At 41.5% G+C, this 16,545-nt stretch overlaps 1 protein-coding gene across 1 annotated transcript in view; it reads left to right on the top strand.

Annotated features, from left to right (window-relative positions):
- Positions 1-195: 195 nt before the first annotated feature.
- hmmr.L (hyaluronan-mediated motility receptor (RHAMM) L homeolog) overlaps positions 196-16,545 on the top strand; it is a 28,349-nt gene continuing 11,999 nt past the window's right edge. Inside the window, 13 exon segments of the mRNA NM_001094467.1 lie at positions 196-331; positions 2,221-2,319; positions 3,425-3,507; positions 4,699-4,776; positions 5,077-5,265; positions 6,816-6,902; positions 7,578-7,689; positions 7,852-7,917; positions 8,203-8,276; positions 9,838-9,924; positions 10,050-10,147; positions 10,523-10,618; positions 10,779-10,957. Coding sequence (NP_001087936.1) covers positions 286-331; positions 2,221-2,319; positions 3,425-3,507; positions 4,699-4,776; positions 5,077-5,265; positions 6,816-6,902; positions 7,578-7,689; positions 7,852-7,917; positions 8,203-8,276; positions 9,838-9,924; positions 10,050-10,147; positions 10,523-10,618; positions 10,779-10,957 — 1,294 coding nt within the window. The 5' untranslated portion in view covers positions 196-285.

The raw sequence follows: 16,545 nt of genomic DNA, 5'->3' as shown, positions 1-16,545 counted from the left end.
TATAATTTTTACCAGCATTAAAAATGTCGCCGAGCGTGTTCTGGAACGTATCCCACAATCCTTTAAGCGCCGCAGACCCGTTCAATTGGGTGTTGCCGAAACCCGTATTCAGATTGGCTGCTTCGCCTGGTGCTTGTCGGGAGCTCGTTCCTTATTTGATAAGAAGGCGGTGGCGGCGGCATTTCAAATCAGCGGAAAACAAGTTATTTTCTACATTGTTGCCGAGCTGAGCTGTCAGTGATTTCTGTGCTGAACTGAAAGAAAGCATCGCGGGCTCCAGCCAAAATGTCATTTCCCAAGGCTCCTCTGAAGAGATTTAATGAACATATTGGTAAGTTTGATATTGCGATTTCTACCTGCAAGACTTTGTCCTATAAAAGGCATTGTTAACCTTTGAGTTAACTTTTATATATTTTGTGTCGATTTTTAATTTAGTTTTATTATTTGTGAGTTATATTCCTTTTTTTATTCAGCAGCTTTCATCTTCAGCAATCTGGTTGCTAGGGGTAAATGACCCTATTAACCATGCCCTGATTTGTATAAGAGACTAGAATATAAACAGGAGAGGCCCAAATAGAAAGATGAATAAAAAGTTACACTGACCATACATTTGTAGCTTTTACAGGACCTGTTTTCTAGCTGCTGTCCGTGAGCCCCGTTTGAAAGCTGGAAACACTAAAAAAATAAATAAACTAAAAATAAAGACCAACTGAAAAGTTGCTAAGAATTAGCCATTCTATATTAAACATAATAAAAGTTAACCGTTTTAAGTGTGTTGCCATGTTCTGACCAAAATCTTCTTACAACTCTGAGATCTACATTTCTCCATTGGCCAATATATGTTTAGGGCAGTGATTCCCCAAGGCCCCCACCCTGCACTTTTCAACACTGGAAAGGGGGGCCTCTAAAGGCCACTTGGAGTTACATTTGGGGTTCATGTTTATTTACCATGTTTGAGTAACAGAGGAGTGACTTTCTTCATGCCTCTGTAACTTTGATTTTACGACAGAGCGCCCTGCCCAAATTTTGGGCTATAAAGGTGGGTCAGAAACTTAACTGTTTGGATGCCACTGCATTAGGATATTCCTTTTGGCTAACTTGCAGGGCTAAACGTTTTCTTGATTTGTATTAGGCTCTGCAATTATTGGTAATTGGGCTTTATTTATGATTTTGCAATAGGGGCCACACTCCTAGATATACATGTGCATCCCTATAGGCTGGGGAGCCGGGTTCTTAAAAGAATTGCTCACAAAATCATTCAAAACAATAAATGTTTTGCGAACCCCTCTTTTTTGCAGTCATGTGGCTAAGTACATTATGCAATCATAGACCAATTCTAATTTTTAAGATCAATACAGGTATGAAATCCCTAATCCAGCAGGCCAGGTTATCCAGAAATTTATGGGACAGCCACCTCCCATAGACTGCATTTCTAATCAAACAATTCAAAAGTTCTAAAAAATTATTTCCTTTTTCTAGGTAATAAAACCGTACCTTGTACTTGATAGTAACTAAGCTGCATGGATCCTTATTGGGGGCAAAAAAAAAGCTTATTGGGTTTATTTTAGTTAAGTTATAGTGATACAAATTACCGAAAGATCCCTTATATGTAAAACCCTAGGTCTCAAAGCATTCCAGATAATAGATCCTATCTTTCAGCTACCATTATAGTTCATGATTGTTACCTTTATCTTGTATAGTGTCCCTGCTTAGATCAACAATTCAGTCTATCGCACACCTCAAAGCCAATGGGTATCATTTTGTATTTCTACCAGTTTGTGAGGTCCAGAATATTGTTCCACACTGAAAAAGCTCTTTGTGTGTTTGCGTGTACCTTATGCATTATATATGTATATAATTCAGCATGCACTCTAATACTTTTGATTGTCTGGGTATTTTGTTGCTGCCATGATTTAGAAGGAAGCATTATTCAAAATTAATATCTAACTGCTGCTACTTTAACCGGCACAGTCTTGGTTGATTTCTAGCAGCAACCTGTTTTGCACATTCTTTCAATGCTTGTAATTCCATTGCTCTTGGTAGCTTTGTTTAGTAATGACCCAGTGTGTGTAGTTTGCCTTCCATATGTTGTTGGGCTAAAGATGAATTAAGTGGTTATTCAAAGTATTTTAGGCACATATTGGTCTCTGCTCTGGCTATGTTATGCATGTCCCCTATGCAGCTTTCTGCTTATGTGTTCTTTTTCCTATATATTTGTAGGATGTGCTCCTGCACCTGGATCTTATGATGTGAAGCTTTACGACGGACTCAAAGGGCCCGTTTCTTTTGAAAAATCCCACAGATTTCAAGCTAAAAAAGGTTTGTGTGTATGATATTAGAAACTTTCCTTGCTTATTACAGGGGTGCAATGGTAACTTTTTAAGGATGAAACTAGGGATGCACCAAATCCAGGATTTGGTTCGGGATTCTGCCATTTTTCAGCAGGATTCGGCCGAACCCTAATTTGCATATGCAAATTGGGGTAGGAGAGGGAAATCGCGTGACTGTCACAAAACAAGGAAGTATGCAATTTGCATATGCAAATGAGGATTTGGTTCTGTATTCGGCCGAATCATTCGTGAAGGATTTGGGGGTTCAGCTGAATCCAAAATAGTGGATTCGGTGCATCCCTAAATGAAACTCATTCTAGATCTTGTGCAGTAGGTTCTCTCATATTCATGCATTTGAGCTCATTCAGCTGTGAATCCAGCTCCTGAATGAAAAATGTCTGTGGGATCAGGCATCATCTTCTAATATATAATAGAGTTGCAAAGAATGTTGTTAATTTCTTTTGAGTATTAAGAAAGGGAATTTCCAGTTGAAATGCTCAACAGGCAAGAAAACAATAAGAAGTAATCAGTGATTGAAAATATAAGGCATAGGCTAATGTCACTTGTAGTGTTTTCTCTGCTGTTGGTAGAATACACAGTCTGCTGCAATCCACTATATATTCCAGCAACATTGACAGGCAAGTCATCTGCCCTTTAGTTGCGCACACACAGGATCTTGGGCCAACACTGGATGGCAGCACATTAAAAAAAAAAAAAAAAACTGTGACATATCTGAATATTGACAGATGAGCTGGCATGTCAATAGCGAAATACCTTAATTGTTTTGTTTTTGTATATACCCAATTGATTTAATGTATATGTAATGTCAATGCCAACCATTACTTGTGTTGTAAAGTTTCAAGCATTAAAGGACCCTATAAACAAAAATGTAATATTAGGCAGCTTCCTACCTACACATAGCCGTGTATCTGTCTGTTGAAGTATGAAGCGTTCTCCTGCAGCAGGTCTGTAGAGTAAAAAAAAAAAATAACTTTACAGTTCGCATTAAGCCTCAATGTGGTGATAAATTTGATTCAAGCAAAAAGCTCCCAGCAATATGATATTCTGCAATGTTAATACATATTAATATCTAGATTCCAACAATGAAAGCCAGATCATGGATAAAGAAGAGGAACTATCTCCAGTTCGCCTACGAAAACATTCCTTTGGATCAGCTGTAAGTTTTGTGTTCCTTTTTAACGTTTCTGTTTAAGATCACTTGAATTCACTCTTATCCATTATACAGGTATGTGATCAGTTATCTGGTAACCCATTATCCAGAATGCTCTGATTTCCGGAAAAGCCATCTCCCATAGACTCCATTTAATCCAAATAATCCCTATTTTTTCAAAATGATTTCCTTTTTCTCTGTAGTAATAAAACAGTAGCTTGTACTTGATCCAAATTAATATATAATTAATCCTTATTGGAAGCAAAATCAGCTTATTGGGTTTATTTAATGTTTAAACTATTTTCTAGTAGGTATGGTATGAAGATCCAAATTGTGGAAAGATTTGTTATCTAGAAAACCCCAGGTCCCGAACATTCTGGATAACTAGTCCCATACCTGTATCTGAAAATTCCACTACAACTCCTAAAAGTGAGACTTGAGTCTGCAATGCAATGATGAAAGTTGCATGCGCCTATTCTGATGCATTTAGACAATGCCGTCTAGATCCCACTAACCTTCTCTCGGAAGGAAAGTTAAGTACAGGTATGAGACCTGTTATCCAGAATGCTCAGGGCCTGGGGGTTTCCGGATAATGGTTCTTTCTGTAATTTAAATCTTCATACCTTAAGTTTTCTAGAAAATCATGTAAACATTAAATAAACCCAATAGGCTGGTTTTGTTTCCAATATGGATTAATGATCTCTTAATTTGGATCAAGTACAAGCATCTGTTTTATTATTACAAAGAAAAATGAATTATGTCATTATAATGGAGTCTATGGGAGACAGCCTTTCCTTAATTTGGAGCTTTCTGGATAACTGGTTTCCGGATAACTGATCCCATACCTGTAACACGGTGCAGCTCTGGTCTGTCTGCCCAGAGTTGGACCGAAGTATTAGTGAGGTCTAGTTAAAATGCTACAATTATTTTGTTGGGTTAAAGTAAATGTGTAGGATTATATTTCTGTGTAAAGGTTTAGTGCATGCACATTTAGCTGAAAATACACTCCCACAAACAGATTTTTAGATGTGGAAGTTTTAGATCTATCAAACATGGCCACCTGTACTTTGTTTTTCATGGATGACCGTGATTGTAAGAGACTTCAGCCTGACATCATGCATGTTTCTCCTTGCTCTCCTAAAGCCAAGTTTATGGACTAAAAGGGCCTTTACAAGGGATATCTTTATTTTATTACAGCAAAACTTGAGGCAGAAACCAGAGAAAGATGCAGATTTTGTCAAAGAGATGAAGAAGCAGAAGTCATTGGAAAAAGAGGTGAGCTTAGATTTGACTAATATTTCATTTTAAACCATAATTGTTTTGTAATCATTGGGGGCCATTATGAAGAGACCTATTGTTACACTACATTGCCAAAATAAGCTATCACAGCCACACCCTTTAAATACAGTATAGTATGTTAGCCCATGCTGTATCTACCAGATAGAAATATAAAATGTTTGGGGATTTTTTATCCTCTAAACCGTATTAACAACATTTTGCAATTAAAAAGTTTCAATACGTCACTTAGTTGTTTTTTTTTTGCCCCTGTTCTCTCCATGTTTCTTTCCTTTCAAGATCCGCTCGCTTATAAAGGAACGTACTGAACAAGACAAGAAGCTGCAGGCTTTAGAGGAGGAGTTTAAAAAGACAGAAGTAAAATTGGTTACTGCTTTGAGAGAGAAGACCTCGCTTTCTGCTTCCATAGCATCTATGGAACGACACATCGCTGATTTGGACAAAGCAAATGAACTCTTAAAGACAAAGGTAAGCTTTTGTCCTTTTTTCTAAACTTTTAGAAAAGTCCGAGGACCAAGCACAAACATCGCACTTAAGGGTACTGTATGGACTTGTTCATTGGATGATTAAGACATGAAACTAAAAAATGATGGTTGAAAAGCTGTATATTCCTTGAAAGTCTATAGCCTTGCATATGTGTTTAACATAGCAGCTAGGGTTCTCATCTGCTTTCTACTTTCTATTTGTGACCTTTTTAAAGGGATTTATCCAGCAGCTGCAGGTAGATTATTTAGCAAAAAAGCCCTGACTTATAGCATTTTCATTCTATCTTCCTGTTTAAATGTCATCAATTTTCACTAAAATACACTGAAAAACCAGTCTCAAGTACTTCACGGGATATTGTTTGTCTTTCACATCATGCCCTTCCCCAGTGGATCTTGCATGCACACAGTGGTCCATACCCAAAAACCATTGTGTTCTGCATAGGGTATCTATGTAATTGTGATCTCTGTAGCCCTTATTTTACTTAGCAGCTTATTTAGATAAACACTACAGGTATAAGTTTCTCAGTTAGGCCAAATGTAAATTTGTATTCAAGGTATACAGATCCCTTATTCAAATACATTATGTATGTAGGGTAAATCAAGCCTTTCTGAGCTTTGAGTATTCTTAACCATTCCAGGTTAAAGGAACAGTAACACCAAAACATGAAAGCATTTTATAGGAATGACAAAGTAACTGTTGCCCTGCACTGGTAAAAACTGGGGTGTTTACTTCAGAAACACAACTATAGTTTGTATAAACAAGCTGCTGTGTAGCCATTGGGCAGCCTTTCAAGCACAGGATACACAGTAACGGATAAGTTCAAAGAATACCATTGTTTACTACAGAGCTTATCCATTATTTGCCGTGTATCCTGCGGCTTTTCTACTTTTTCAGCTTTTATTGGCTGCCCCCATGACTACACAGCAGCTTGTTTATATTTATTGTTGTGTTGCTTAAGCAAACACCAGTTTTACCAGTACAGGGCAACTATAAATTATATTTTCATTCCTTTAAAACACTTTAATTTTTTTGGTTTTACTGTTCCTTCAATTAGGCTGCCTCAAAAGTTGCATGTATGCTTAGTACACTAGGGAACCAGATTTGTCTTGACTATGTGGGTTAAGGCTAAATCCATATCCATATGAGAGAACAAATGCATATTAATATAGAGCAATCAATGCAAAGGAAGGTCTTTAAAGGATTTGTACAGGTATGGGATCTATTACTGGTGTTTACCAGATAAGGGATCTTTATGTAATTTGAATCACCATAACTCTGCTAAAAATTATGTAAGCCTCAAATAAACTGAATAAGATTGTTTTTCCACCAATATGGATTCAGTCAGCTTAGTTAGGATCACGTCTAAGGTACTGTTAAGTCAATTAGAAAAAAAAAAATAATAATGGACTTGGTGGGGGATGAACTTCCCATAATTTGGAGCTTTGTGGATAACTTATTTGGATAAGGTGTCTTATACCTGTACTAGTATTTTGGTTGATACTTTATACTTTTATTATCTTTGTTTTCTTTAGTTTTCGGACGACAGCTCAAAGAAGAAAATTAACAGTCTTTGCGCCGAACTTATTGAAGTAAAAAATAAAGTGGATGCCAAAGATAAGGTTTGTGAATTGGAGGGTTTCACTTTTCAAACTGATGCAATTGCAGGCAGTACATTCGTTCAAGTCAACATATTGGCCAACTCCTTCCAGAAAAACCATTACATGTGATTTTGTTTAAATCATGCCTTCGGCATAGAGGTTCACCTTTGCTTTAAAAAATAAATTTTTTCTTAGAACCAGGCTCTTTTGTGTTCCATGCTAAAGGCTATGGCCAATGCCTCACGGCAGAAAAAGAGGTCACTTGCACCTATTTGGATGATTCCCATTTAAATGAATAGAAGGGGAATTTCGAGTTTTGTTCCATGTCCACGGAGCTATGAAAGGCTTACAATTGTTGTGTTATATTGTCCTTTATAATCTATTCTCAAGAGGCAAAGGTAGTTAAGAAAAGCAGCTTTCAGCTCTAATCAGTAATGGTATAATCCACTCGTCAACAGAATTTTCATTACATGGGGATTGTCATAAGTCACACTATTAATAGTGTCAGATATACATTTAAAAACTTGGATTTGTAATAAAATCCCAAAAATGGAAGAAGCCCTGGCCATATTGTTGGCCTTAGGCTTCTGCCCTTCCCTTTTAAACCATGCTAAGGATTAGTTATGGTGAGGGGCTACAGCATAGAATTGGTGCACATTAAGTTGGTACAAAAAGGCATTTTTCTTTTTTCTACAGGAAATTATTAGCAAACAAGCAAACTTTGAAGAACAAATTACCGTACTTCAGGCAAATCTCTTATCTTGTAAGCAAACCTTGGAGACTGTGCAGAAGAAGAATACATTTCTGGGTGAGTGATTTGGTTTGAGATGTTTCTCCCATCTAATCATAAACCCATTCTAGCTGAATGGCATTGAGTAAAACGTAAATGGGATATTTGTTGCGCAATTCATATGCAGCTTTGACTTCCAATTGCTACTTTTGGTTTTAATTCTTTGTTTCTTAACCACAGAGGAGAACTATCAGGATGCAAATTCACACAGTGAAGCCTTGGAAAAGGATCTGGATAATGCACGTGGTAAGACCTTGTGAGATGGATATATATTAATTTTATAATCTATGGAGCTAACACTATTCAATAATTTACTAAACTAATTCACACTATATAAATGTGTTCATGATCTCACTTTAAAAAATAAAAAAATAAAAAATATCTAGTAAAGAACTTTTTTTTGTGAGAATAAAGCATGCAGCTTGGGTTCATGTTTCTATCAATGACTGTTCCCCTTTTTACATCTTCTCCGTATAAGATTTCAGTGAAAACTTTTTCAAAAACGGTTTGTTTTCTCTAACCCTCTTTCAGCTTTAATTGAGGAGCTGAGAGGAGAAAGCAGAAACCTTCAAGACTATCTCTCAGGTGCCCAAGAACAAATGCAGGTAGATGTACAGTATATTTTAAGTTTTGTGTGTGTGTGTGTAATACATTTTATTTGGTCTGCTATTTTTGGCATTCTAATCCTTCTAGATCTCTCTGCAGCCTTTGACACAGTTGACCACACACTCCTCCTTGACACTCTACACTCATCTGGCATTCGGGACACTGCTCTTTCATGGTTTACATCTTATCTGTCTGACCGTTCCTTTAAAGTTTCCTTCTCTAACTCTACTTCTACTACTTTCCCACTCTCTGTTGGAGTTCCTCAAGCCTCTGTTCTTGGCCCCCTGCTGTTCTCGCTCTATACAACTTCACTAGGAAAACTCATTCAGTCATTTTGACTTCAGTATCACCTTTATGCTGATAACACCTAACTCTACTTGTCTACTCCTGATCTTTCTAATTCTGTCCTTTCCCAAGTCACAGACTGTCTTTCTGCTGTCTCCTCCTGGATGTCACAGCGCCACCTGAAACTGAACCTTTCTAAAACAGAACTCATCATATTTCCTCCAAGATCTTCCCCTGTCCCTCAGATATCACTCACTGTAAACAACACCACCTTTCATTCCACCACACAGGCACGCTGCCTAGGAGTCATCTTAGACTCTCATCTGTCTTTTTCACCACACATTCAAACACTTGCAAAATCTTGCCGTATTCAACTGCGCAACATTGCTCGAATACGACCCTATCTCAGTTCAGAATCAACTAAAACACTGATTCAGTCTCTCATCATCTCCCGCCTTGATTACTGCAACTTACTCCTCACAGGTATTCCAACAAGTCACCTTTCACAACTCCAATCTATTCTAAACGCGGCCGCTAGACTCATTCATCTAGCTCGCCGCTCAACATCAGCTGCTCCCATATGTATGTCCCTTCACTGGCTCCCAATCTCTTCTAGAATCAAATTCAAATTACTTACACTCACATTCAAGGCCCTTAATGAAACCCCTCCCTATATTTCATCTCTAATCTCCAAATACACTCCTTCACGAAACCTACGCTCTGCTTCTGATCTTCGCCTCACTTTTCCTCTGGTCACTTCTGCCCATTCTCGTCTACAAGACTTCTCTCGGGCTTCTGCTTTTCTCTGGAACTCTCTGCCACAAGCGGTCAGACTTTCTCCTTCCTTCCAAACTTTCAAGCGCTCCTTTAAGACCCATTTGTTTAAAGAGGCCTATTCGATGTACCTTAACTAATCATTGCTGTATGAAAAATGACTGTTTATACAATCCTAATGTCTCAATTGTACCCTAACCTTTTAGTTTGTAAACCCTATTGTACTCTGTAATCCTTGTCTGTTATCCACCATTTATTCCCGGTTTGCTATAACTGCAGTAAAGCACTGCGTATCTTGACAGCGCTATATAAATTGATGATGATGATGAACAGGGAAGAAGAATGTTGCCTTAACCGATTTTTATGCTAAAGGAAAAATAACCTTCTTTTGCAGCATAGTGCAAATGTCTGAACTGAATATTTAAAATCAATCAGACTCAAAACAATAAGAAGCACAAGTAATTTTAATCTTTAATATATATAATTTTTTTCCCTTCAAAGGATATGCGCATGGAAATGAGCACTAAGGAACGGGAGTTTGAAAATAAATTAAAAGATATTTCCTCTTCTATGTCAGAACAAAGCAAGGTAATACCACAAATCTGTGAAAGCTTGGGTTTATGGGGCATGTTACAGGTTAGAACAAAATTGCCTTAACATTGGTTAATTCTGTGTGTACTTTTCGATTTAAACCATGCTTCCAATTTATTTAGGCCCTGGCAATACAAGGGGAAATGGAAAGCAAACTTCATGAAACCGAGAAGAACTTGGCATTGGCGTTGGAGAAAATAGCACAGCTTGAACAAGAACTGTAGGTTTTTTCCCTTTCATTATATTTACACCTTGATTTTAAAAGAAAACTATACCCCCCCCCTAACAATGTAGAATATATTGCATAAAACCGCTTATCTATAAAACCCTGCTTCCTGTAATCAAACCATTTTCATAAAAATACTTAGATGTAAAAGGGAAGTATTTACTGCTCTCTATTCAGGTCGGTAAGATTCTTTAATATGCCACTTAGTTTATATCTATCTATTGTTTAAGCATTCTGGGGGTATCCTTTAATGTGCATTCTTTTGGCCTCTATCTCTTTGGTCCAAAAATCGAACCAGTGTATTCTCTATGATCAGTCATTCAGCAGTTTGATTCATTTTTTATGAGCATTTATACTTTGTTGTCACAGCAATGCAGTGAAAGAAGAAAAACATAAACTGATTGAGGAAAAGGCTGAAACAGAGGCAAAGTTGTTTGCGTCTATGGAACAAATGGGGAAAATAAGGTAACTGATACCATAAATGTAAAATGATATAAGATTAGCAGGAAACCATGATGACCCAGCTTATAAATGCATATAACATTATATGCAGTGTATGTGTTTCGATATGGCTTCTTCTTGCACTAGTATGTCTGACTTTTTTTTTTTTTTTTGTAACCTACAGTACTGCGGTTTCACAATGTGAACAGTACAAGCTGTGCCTGGACCAAACCTCTGATTTACTGAAGCAGAAAGAACAGGAAGAAATGAGCACAAAGGAGAACTTTAGCCTAAGGGAAAAAGAACTCCTGGCACAAATTAAAGAGCTGGATGAAAAGTATTTGGCACAGATACAAGAAAAGGGTATTTAAGCTGAACCTCTATTCAGTTAAATAGCTCAAAACATCTTACATTTGCCCCAGTCCCCATTTTCTTTTAAAGTGATTCCTTATTGCCCCTCCCATATATTAAGGGAAAGTGCAGAAAGTCTATCTCTTGCTGTGGATCCGAGCTATTCTCAGATTCACAAGGATAGTAGTTGTTTATGAATTGTTTTTTTAGGGGTAGTTCACCCATAACAATTTTGTACATTCTATAGATATTTTCTCTGTCGACTTAGGGGGACACAGGGACCGATGGGGTTAAGCTCCACCCTCCAGGAGGCAGGACACTTGGTAACAATTAATTAAGGGGCGTGCCGTGCTTGGCTTAACCCCGCACACAGTGCTAAACACTCAGTTTTTCAAGTGTCCTGCTACCAGGAGGTTGGATTTTCCCTGTGAGGAAAGATTCTTCGGCTAGCTGAGGCTGGCACCCGGGGTGATACCAGGAACAGGGCTGCCTGTATCCTTTTTGGTTAGCCCCCACCATAGCATGTTCACCGGGGTCATTACCTAGCCTGAGGGCTATACCGACCACCCAGACAGTACCTGGCTTCCGTTCGGTTGGCAGAGGGTCTGGCCGTTGTGAACCTACTATTGGGTAAGTACGCTGGCACCTGCCTGTAACCTCCCTGCTACGGTGGCACCAGCTGTTAACCCCCCCCCCCTCCGCCAAGAGCTAATTTCACGTCTCCTCAATACTCCCCCCCCCCCCCTCTCCTTCCCACCTGTGCTTGTGCCCTCCGGTACCTTCAGTGAGGGAACCGGAGTGAGGAAACAGACCTTGCATCATTCTCTCCCTGCACAGGGGAGAGCAGGCACTGAAACGCTGGCTCTCCTCCTTATTCTGCGCATTATGTAGAGTCGAGGCAGGGAGAGGGAGTTTTTTTGCAATGATCCGGGGGGGAGAGTACACTGCATGGAGGAGGGGCGGGGAGTCCGGCGCCTGCAGAGCACTGTTTCTTTTGGCGCGCGTCGCCATTTTGGATCGCACTCGCGCTGGAACGCATATGCGTTCCAGCGGCCATCTTGTCCCCGCTCACTCAACGGAGAGGACTGGCAGGCTGCGCGGAACACACAGGGGAGAGACGGACACAACTCCACAAGGCTTCCTCCTTGTTTAGAGCTTTGTGGTGTCACAAAAGGAGTAGTTGGGAACTATCCACGCTCCATAACTACAGTTGCAACAGCTGGAACTTGACTCAGCTCTCGCACACTGCTTCCACTCAGGTGATATCCAATGGCAGAAGGTAGGCCAGTGGGATTATTCACTAGGGCGGGGGGGAGAGTACCCACAACAGCAATGGTGACTTACTTTGCCTGTACAAAGTGTCAATCTAAAATTCCTGGGGGTCAGAACGAGCCACTGTGCAGATCTTGTTCAATGGGGCAGGGGGCTCAAAATGCTTCTTCCAACAACCCTGTTCCAACAGAGACACAGACAGAAACTTCTGAGTCCGAAAGCCCCTCTCTACAGCCGGGGCCCAGCCGAGTACAAGATATACCAGCTCCTTCCTGGGCTATTCAACTGTCTCAGTCCTTAGCATCCTTACAAGGATTACCAGCCATTGCTAATACCCTTGGAAAAGCTTTAGCTAAGTTTAGTCACAGACCAAGCGGCAAACGTTCTCACGACTCTAAGGCTGATTCCTTAGCACATGTATCCTCCGACGAGTTGTCGGCAGAACAAAATTCCTCTCAATCAGAAGGCGAATTACCGTTTTCAGACGAGTATTCGGGGGAAGAAGAGGAAGATCATGATGGTGAGAGAGATCGTGATTCCCAACATGATGTGGAGGGCATCATTAAAAAGGTGCTCGAAGTACTTAATATTTCTCAAGCACAAAAACAAGCTGAAACATCTAGGTTGTTCAAGAGACAACACAAGTCCACCACCGTTTTTCCATCGCATGACCAGCTGACGGACATGATACAAGATGAATGGAACAATCCAGAACGAAAATTCCAAGCTACAAGGAAATTTTCGAAGTCCTACCCCTTTCCCAAGGAACTGGTGGATAAGTGGACCAATCCTCCAATGGTGGATGCTCCCGTGTCCAGATTATCGAAATCTACCACATTGCCGGTAACTGAGGCAGCGGCCTTTAAAGATCCGTCGGATAGACGGTTGGAGGGTTTCCTAAGAGCTATTTACACGTCTTCTGGATCGACCCTAAGGCCCTGTCTCGCTTCAGCCTGGGTGTCCAGAGCTATTCAAGCATGGGCGGAATCTTTAGTTGCAGACATTCAAGAAGGTGTGCCCAGAACTGACCTATTGTCCTCTGCACAAACACTTGCAGAGGCGTCCGCCTACCTCTGTGATACCACCCTAGATATTTCACAGATTACAGCCCGTACATCAGCTCTATCCATAGCGGCACGGAGGACCTTATGGCTTAAAAACTGGTCAGCTGACCTGAGTTCCAAGAAATCCTTAACCTCACTGCCCTTTAAAGGTCAACGGTTATTTGGTGAAGAACTTGAGAAAATCATTTCGCAAGCAACCGGGGGAAAGAGCACCTTCCTTCCTCAGGCAAAGAGTAGGTCTATGGGGACTGCTAGACGCGGAAAGTTTTTTCGTGGCCAAAGCGGACGTTTCACATGCAAATACAGTCCAACACGACGTTCACACTTTCGTAACAAGACCAACGATAAAACTCGCACCCCATGGAAGTCCAACAAGACCTTCACGAAGCCCGCAGGAGATAAGTCTACCTCAGCCTGACGGGGCACCCCCTCCGGAATCGCTAGAACAAATAGGGGGCAAGTTACTTCGATTCCGGGAGGTATGGATCCATCATTCTACAGATGCTTGGGTCAACGAGATAGTCACGGAAGGTTATCATCTCGACTTCACCAACCCACCCCCTCGAAAATTCCTTATGTCCAGGGTTCTATCACACCCCACAAAAGCACGAGCATTCTTACAATGCATTTCCAAACTGGAACACACTGGAGTAATTGTACCAGTTCCACAGCCGGAGAGATTCTCAGGGTTCTACTCCAATCTGTTCATAGTGCCAAAGAAGGACGGATCCTTCCGACCGATTTTAGATCTCAAACTGCTCAACAAGTTTATCAGATCCATTCGTTTCAAGATGGAAACACTCCGATCAGTGATACGAGGCATGGAGCACGAACAGCTCATGATGTCCCTAGACATCAAGGACGCATATCTTCATGTCCCAATTTGGATCCACCATCAGAAATACCTGCGATTTGCATTCGCGAATCAACACTTCCAATTTGTGGCACTCCCGTTCGGACTTTCGTCAGCACCACGGGTGTTTACCAAACTTATGGCAGTAACGGCAGCAACGCTACGACTCCAAGGCATTTCAGTGACTCCATATTTGGACGATCTTCTCTTGAAGGCCAGATCAGAGGAAAAGGCAAAAGAGGACCTATGCAAGACGACTCGACTATTGCAGAGCTTCGGCTGGACCATCAACTGGTCCAAGTCCAACCTACAGCCCAGCCACCAGATGATATTCTTGGGCCTGGAATTCAACACAATGACACAGATGGTTTGTCTCCCACGAGACAAACGGCACAAGATCAGGGATCAAGTACAGTCACTCCTATCTCACCAGAGACCAACCGTCCACATGGCAATGAAGGTACTGGGCCTCATGGTGTCAACCATCGAAGCAGTTCCCTTCGCTCAAATCCACCTACGGGATTTACAAGCGAACATTTTGTCATCCTGGAAAGGAGGCCCCCTGTCGCGAGTGATCAACCTCTCCCATGCGACAAAGGAGACTCTTCTGTGGTGGTTGAGGATGGACAACCTGGCCATGGGCCAATCCTGGGCGAGCCCAGAGTGGAGTGTGATTTCCACGGATGCGAGCCTCAAGGGCTGGGGGGCCACGTGGAACAACCTATCTGCACAAGGTCAATGGTCTCCCGAGGAGTCCAAACTTCACATCAATGTACTAGAATTGCGAGCCCTAATCCATTGGTCGCAACGCCTGCGCCAAAAACCAGTTCGCATCCAAAGCGACAACGTCACAACGGTGGCGTACATAAATCGGCAGGGAGGAACACGCAGCAAAGCTGCACTAAAGGAAGCACAGGCAATACTGGGTTGGGCGGAATCCAACCAGGTACAATTGTCGGCCATTCACATCCCAGGGGTGGCCAACATAAAAGCAGACTTTCTCAGCCGAAACCACGTGCATCCGGGCGAATGGGAACTTCATCCGGAGGCATTCATGGAGCTAGTAAACCTCTGGGGCTCTCCTCAGATCGACCTCATGGCGTCCAGAGCCAATCGAAAGGTTCGCAGGTTCTTCGCTCGTTCCCGAGACGCAATGGCGGAGGGAGTGGACGCCATGACTCAGTCTTGGTCGTTCGACCTGGCATACGTCTTTCCTCCTCTTCCGATGTTGCCTCGAGTCCTCAAGAAGATCAGGAGATCAACCATCACGGTAATTGTGGTAGCTCCCTATTGGCCTCGAAGAACATGGTTCTCCGATCTGCAAGAGATGTCCATAGAACAACCGATCCGACTACAACACAGACCAGATCTGCTCAGCCAGGGTCCAGTGACACATCCAAATCCCGGACTGTTCGCTTTGACGGGATGGCTATTGAAGCATCCATCTGGCGAAGAAAAGGGATAGCAGAAGAAGTTATTTCAACTATGCTGAAAGCACGTAAACCCACATCTTCCAAGTCTTATCACAGAGTGTGGCGTTCCTATTACAGTTGGTGTGAAGAGCTCATCCTGTCCCCTCTAGAACTCAGCTAGAGTGTTGTCCTTTTTACAGCGTGGTCTACAGTTAGGTCTAAAGCTCAGTTCATTAAAAGTACAAGTTTCTGCATTGTCTGTCCTTTTTCAACATCGTCTTGTAACAGAAGACGCCATACGAACTTTTCTGCAAGGAGTGGCTCACGTCATCCCTCCATTTCAACCGCCCGTCGCGGGTTGGGATCTTAATCTCGTGCTCGAGGCTCTGCTTGACCCTCCATTCGAACCCATGAGTTCTATTTCCGACACGTGGCTCATTTACAAGACTGTGTTTCTAGTGGCAATTTCGTCAATCAGACGGGTGTCTGAACTGAGTGCACTATCCTGTGATCCGTCCTTTCTGGTGTTTCACAAGGACAAGGCAGTTTTGCGGACAGTTCCTTCGTTTCTACCCAAAGTTGTGTCTTCCTTCCACATCAATCAGGAAATCATAGTTCCTTCACTATGTCCAGATCCAAATAATGACAAGGAACGACGTCTTCACAATCTAGACGTAGTCAGAGCACTTCGGTGGTACCTTGAACGGTCGAAACCCTTTCGGAGATCTCAAACTCTTTTTGTTATTCCTTCCGGACCTCGTAAAGGTTTACCAGCATCGAAGACTACCATCGCCAGATGGATCAAACAAACCATCTACCAAGCCTACCTGTCAAAAGGTAGAACACCACCTCAAGGTGTCAAGGCTCATTCCACGAGGGCAATGGGAGCTTCATCGGCATGGCGCAATGCTGCCTCATTGGATCAGATCTGCAAAGCAGCTACCTGGTCCTCTGTTCATACATTTACTAAATTCTACAGACTCGACAAGACTTCGTCGG

This window comes from Xenopus laevis, chromosome 3L (assembly GCF_017654675.1).
Source record: "Xenopus laevis strain J_2021 chromosome 3L, Xenopus_laevis_v10.1, whole genome shotgun sequence".
Lineage (NCBI taxonomy): Eukaryota > Metazoa > Chordata > Amphibia > Anura > Pipidae > Xenopus > Xenopus laevis.
The sequence above is the reverse complement of the archived record's forward strand: the minus strand, read 5'-3'. Positions and strand labels throughout refer to the sequence as shown.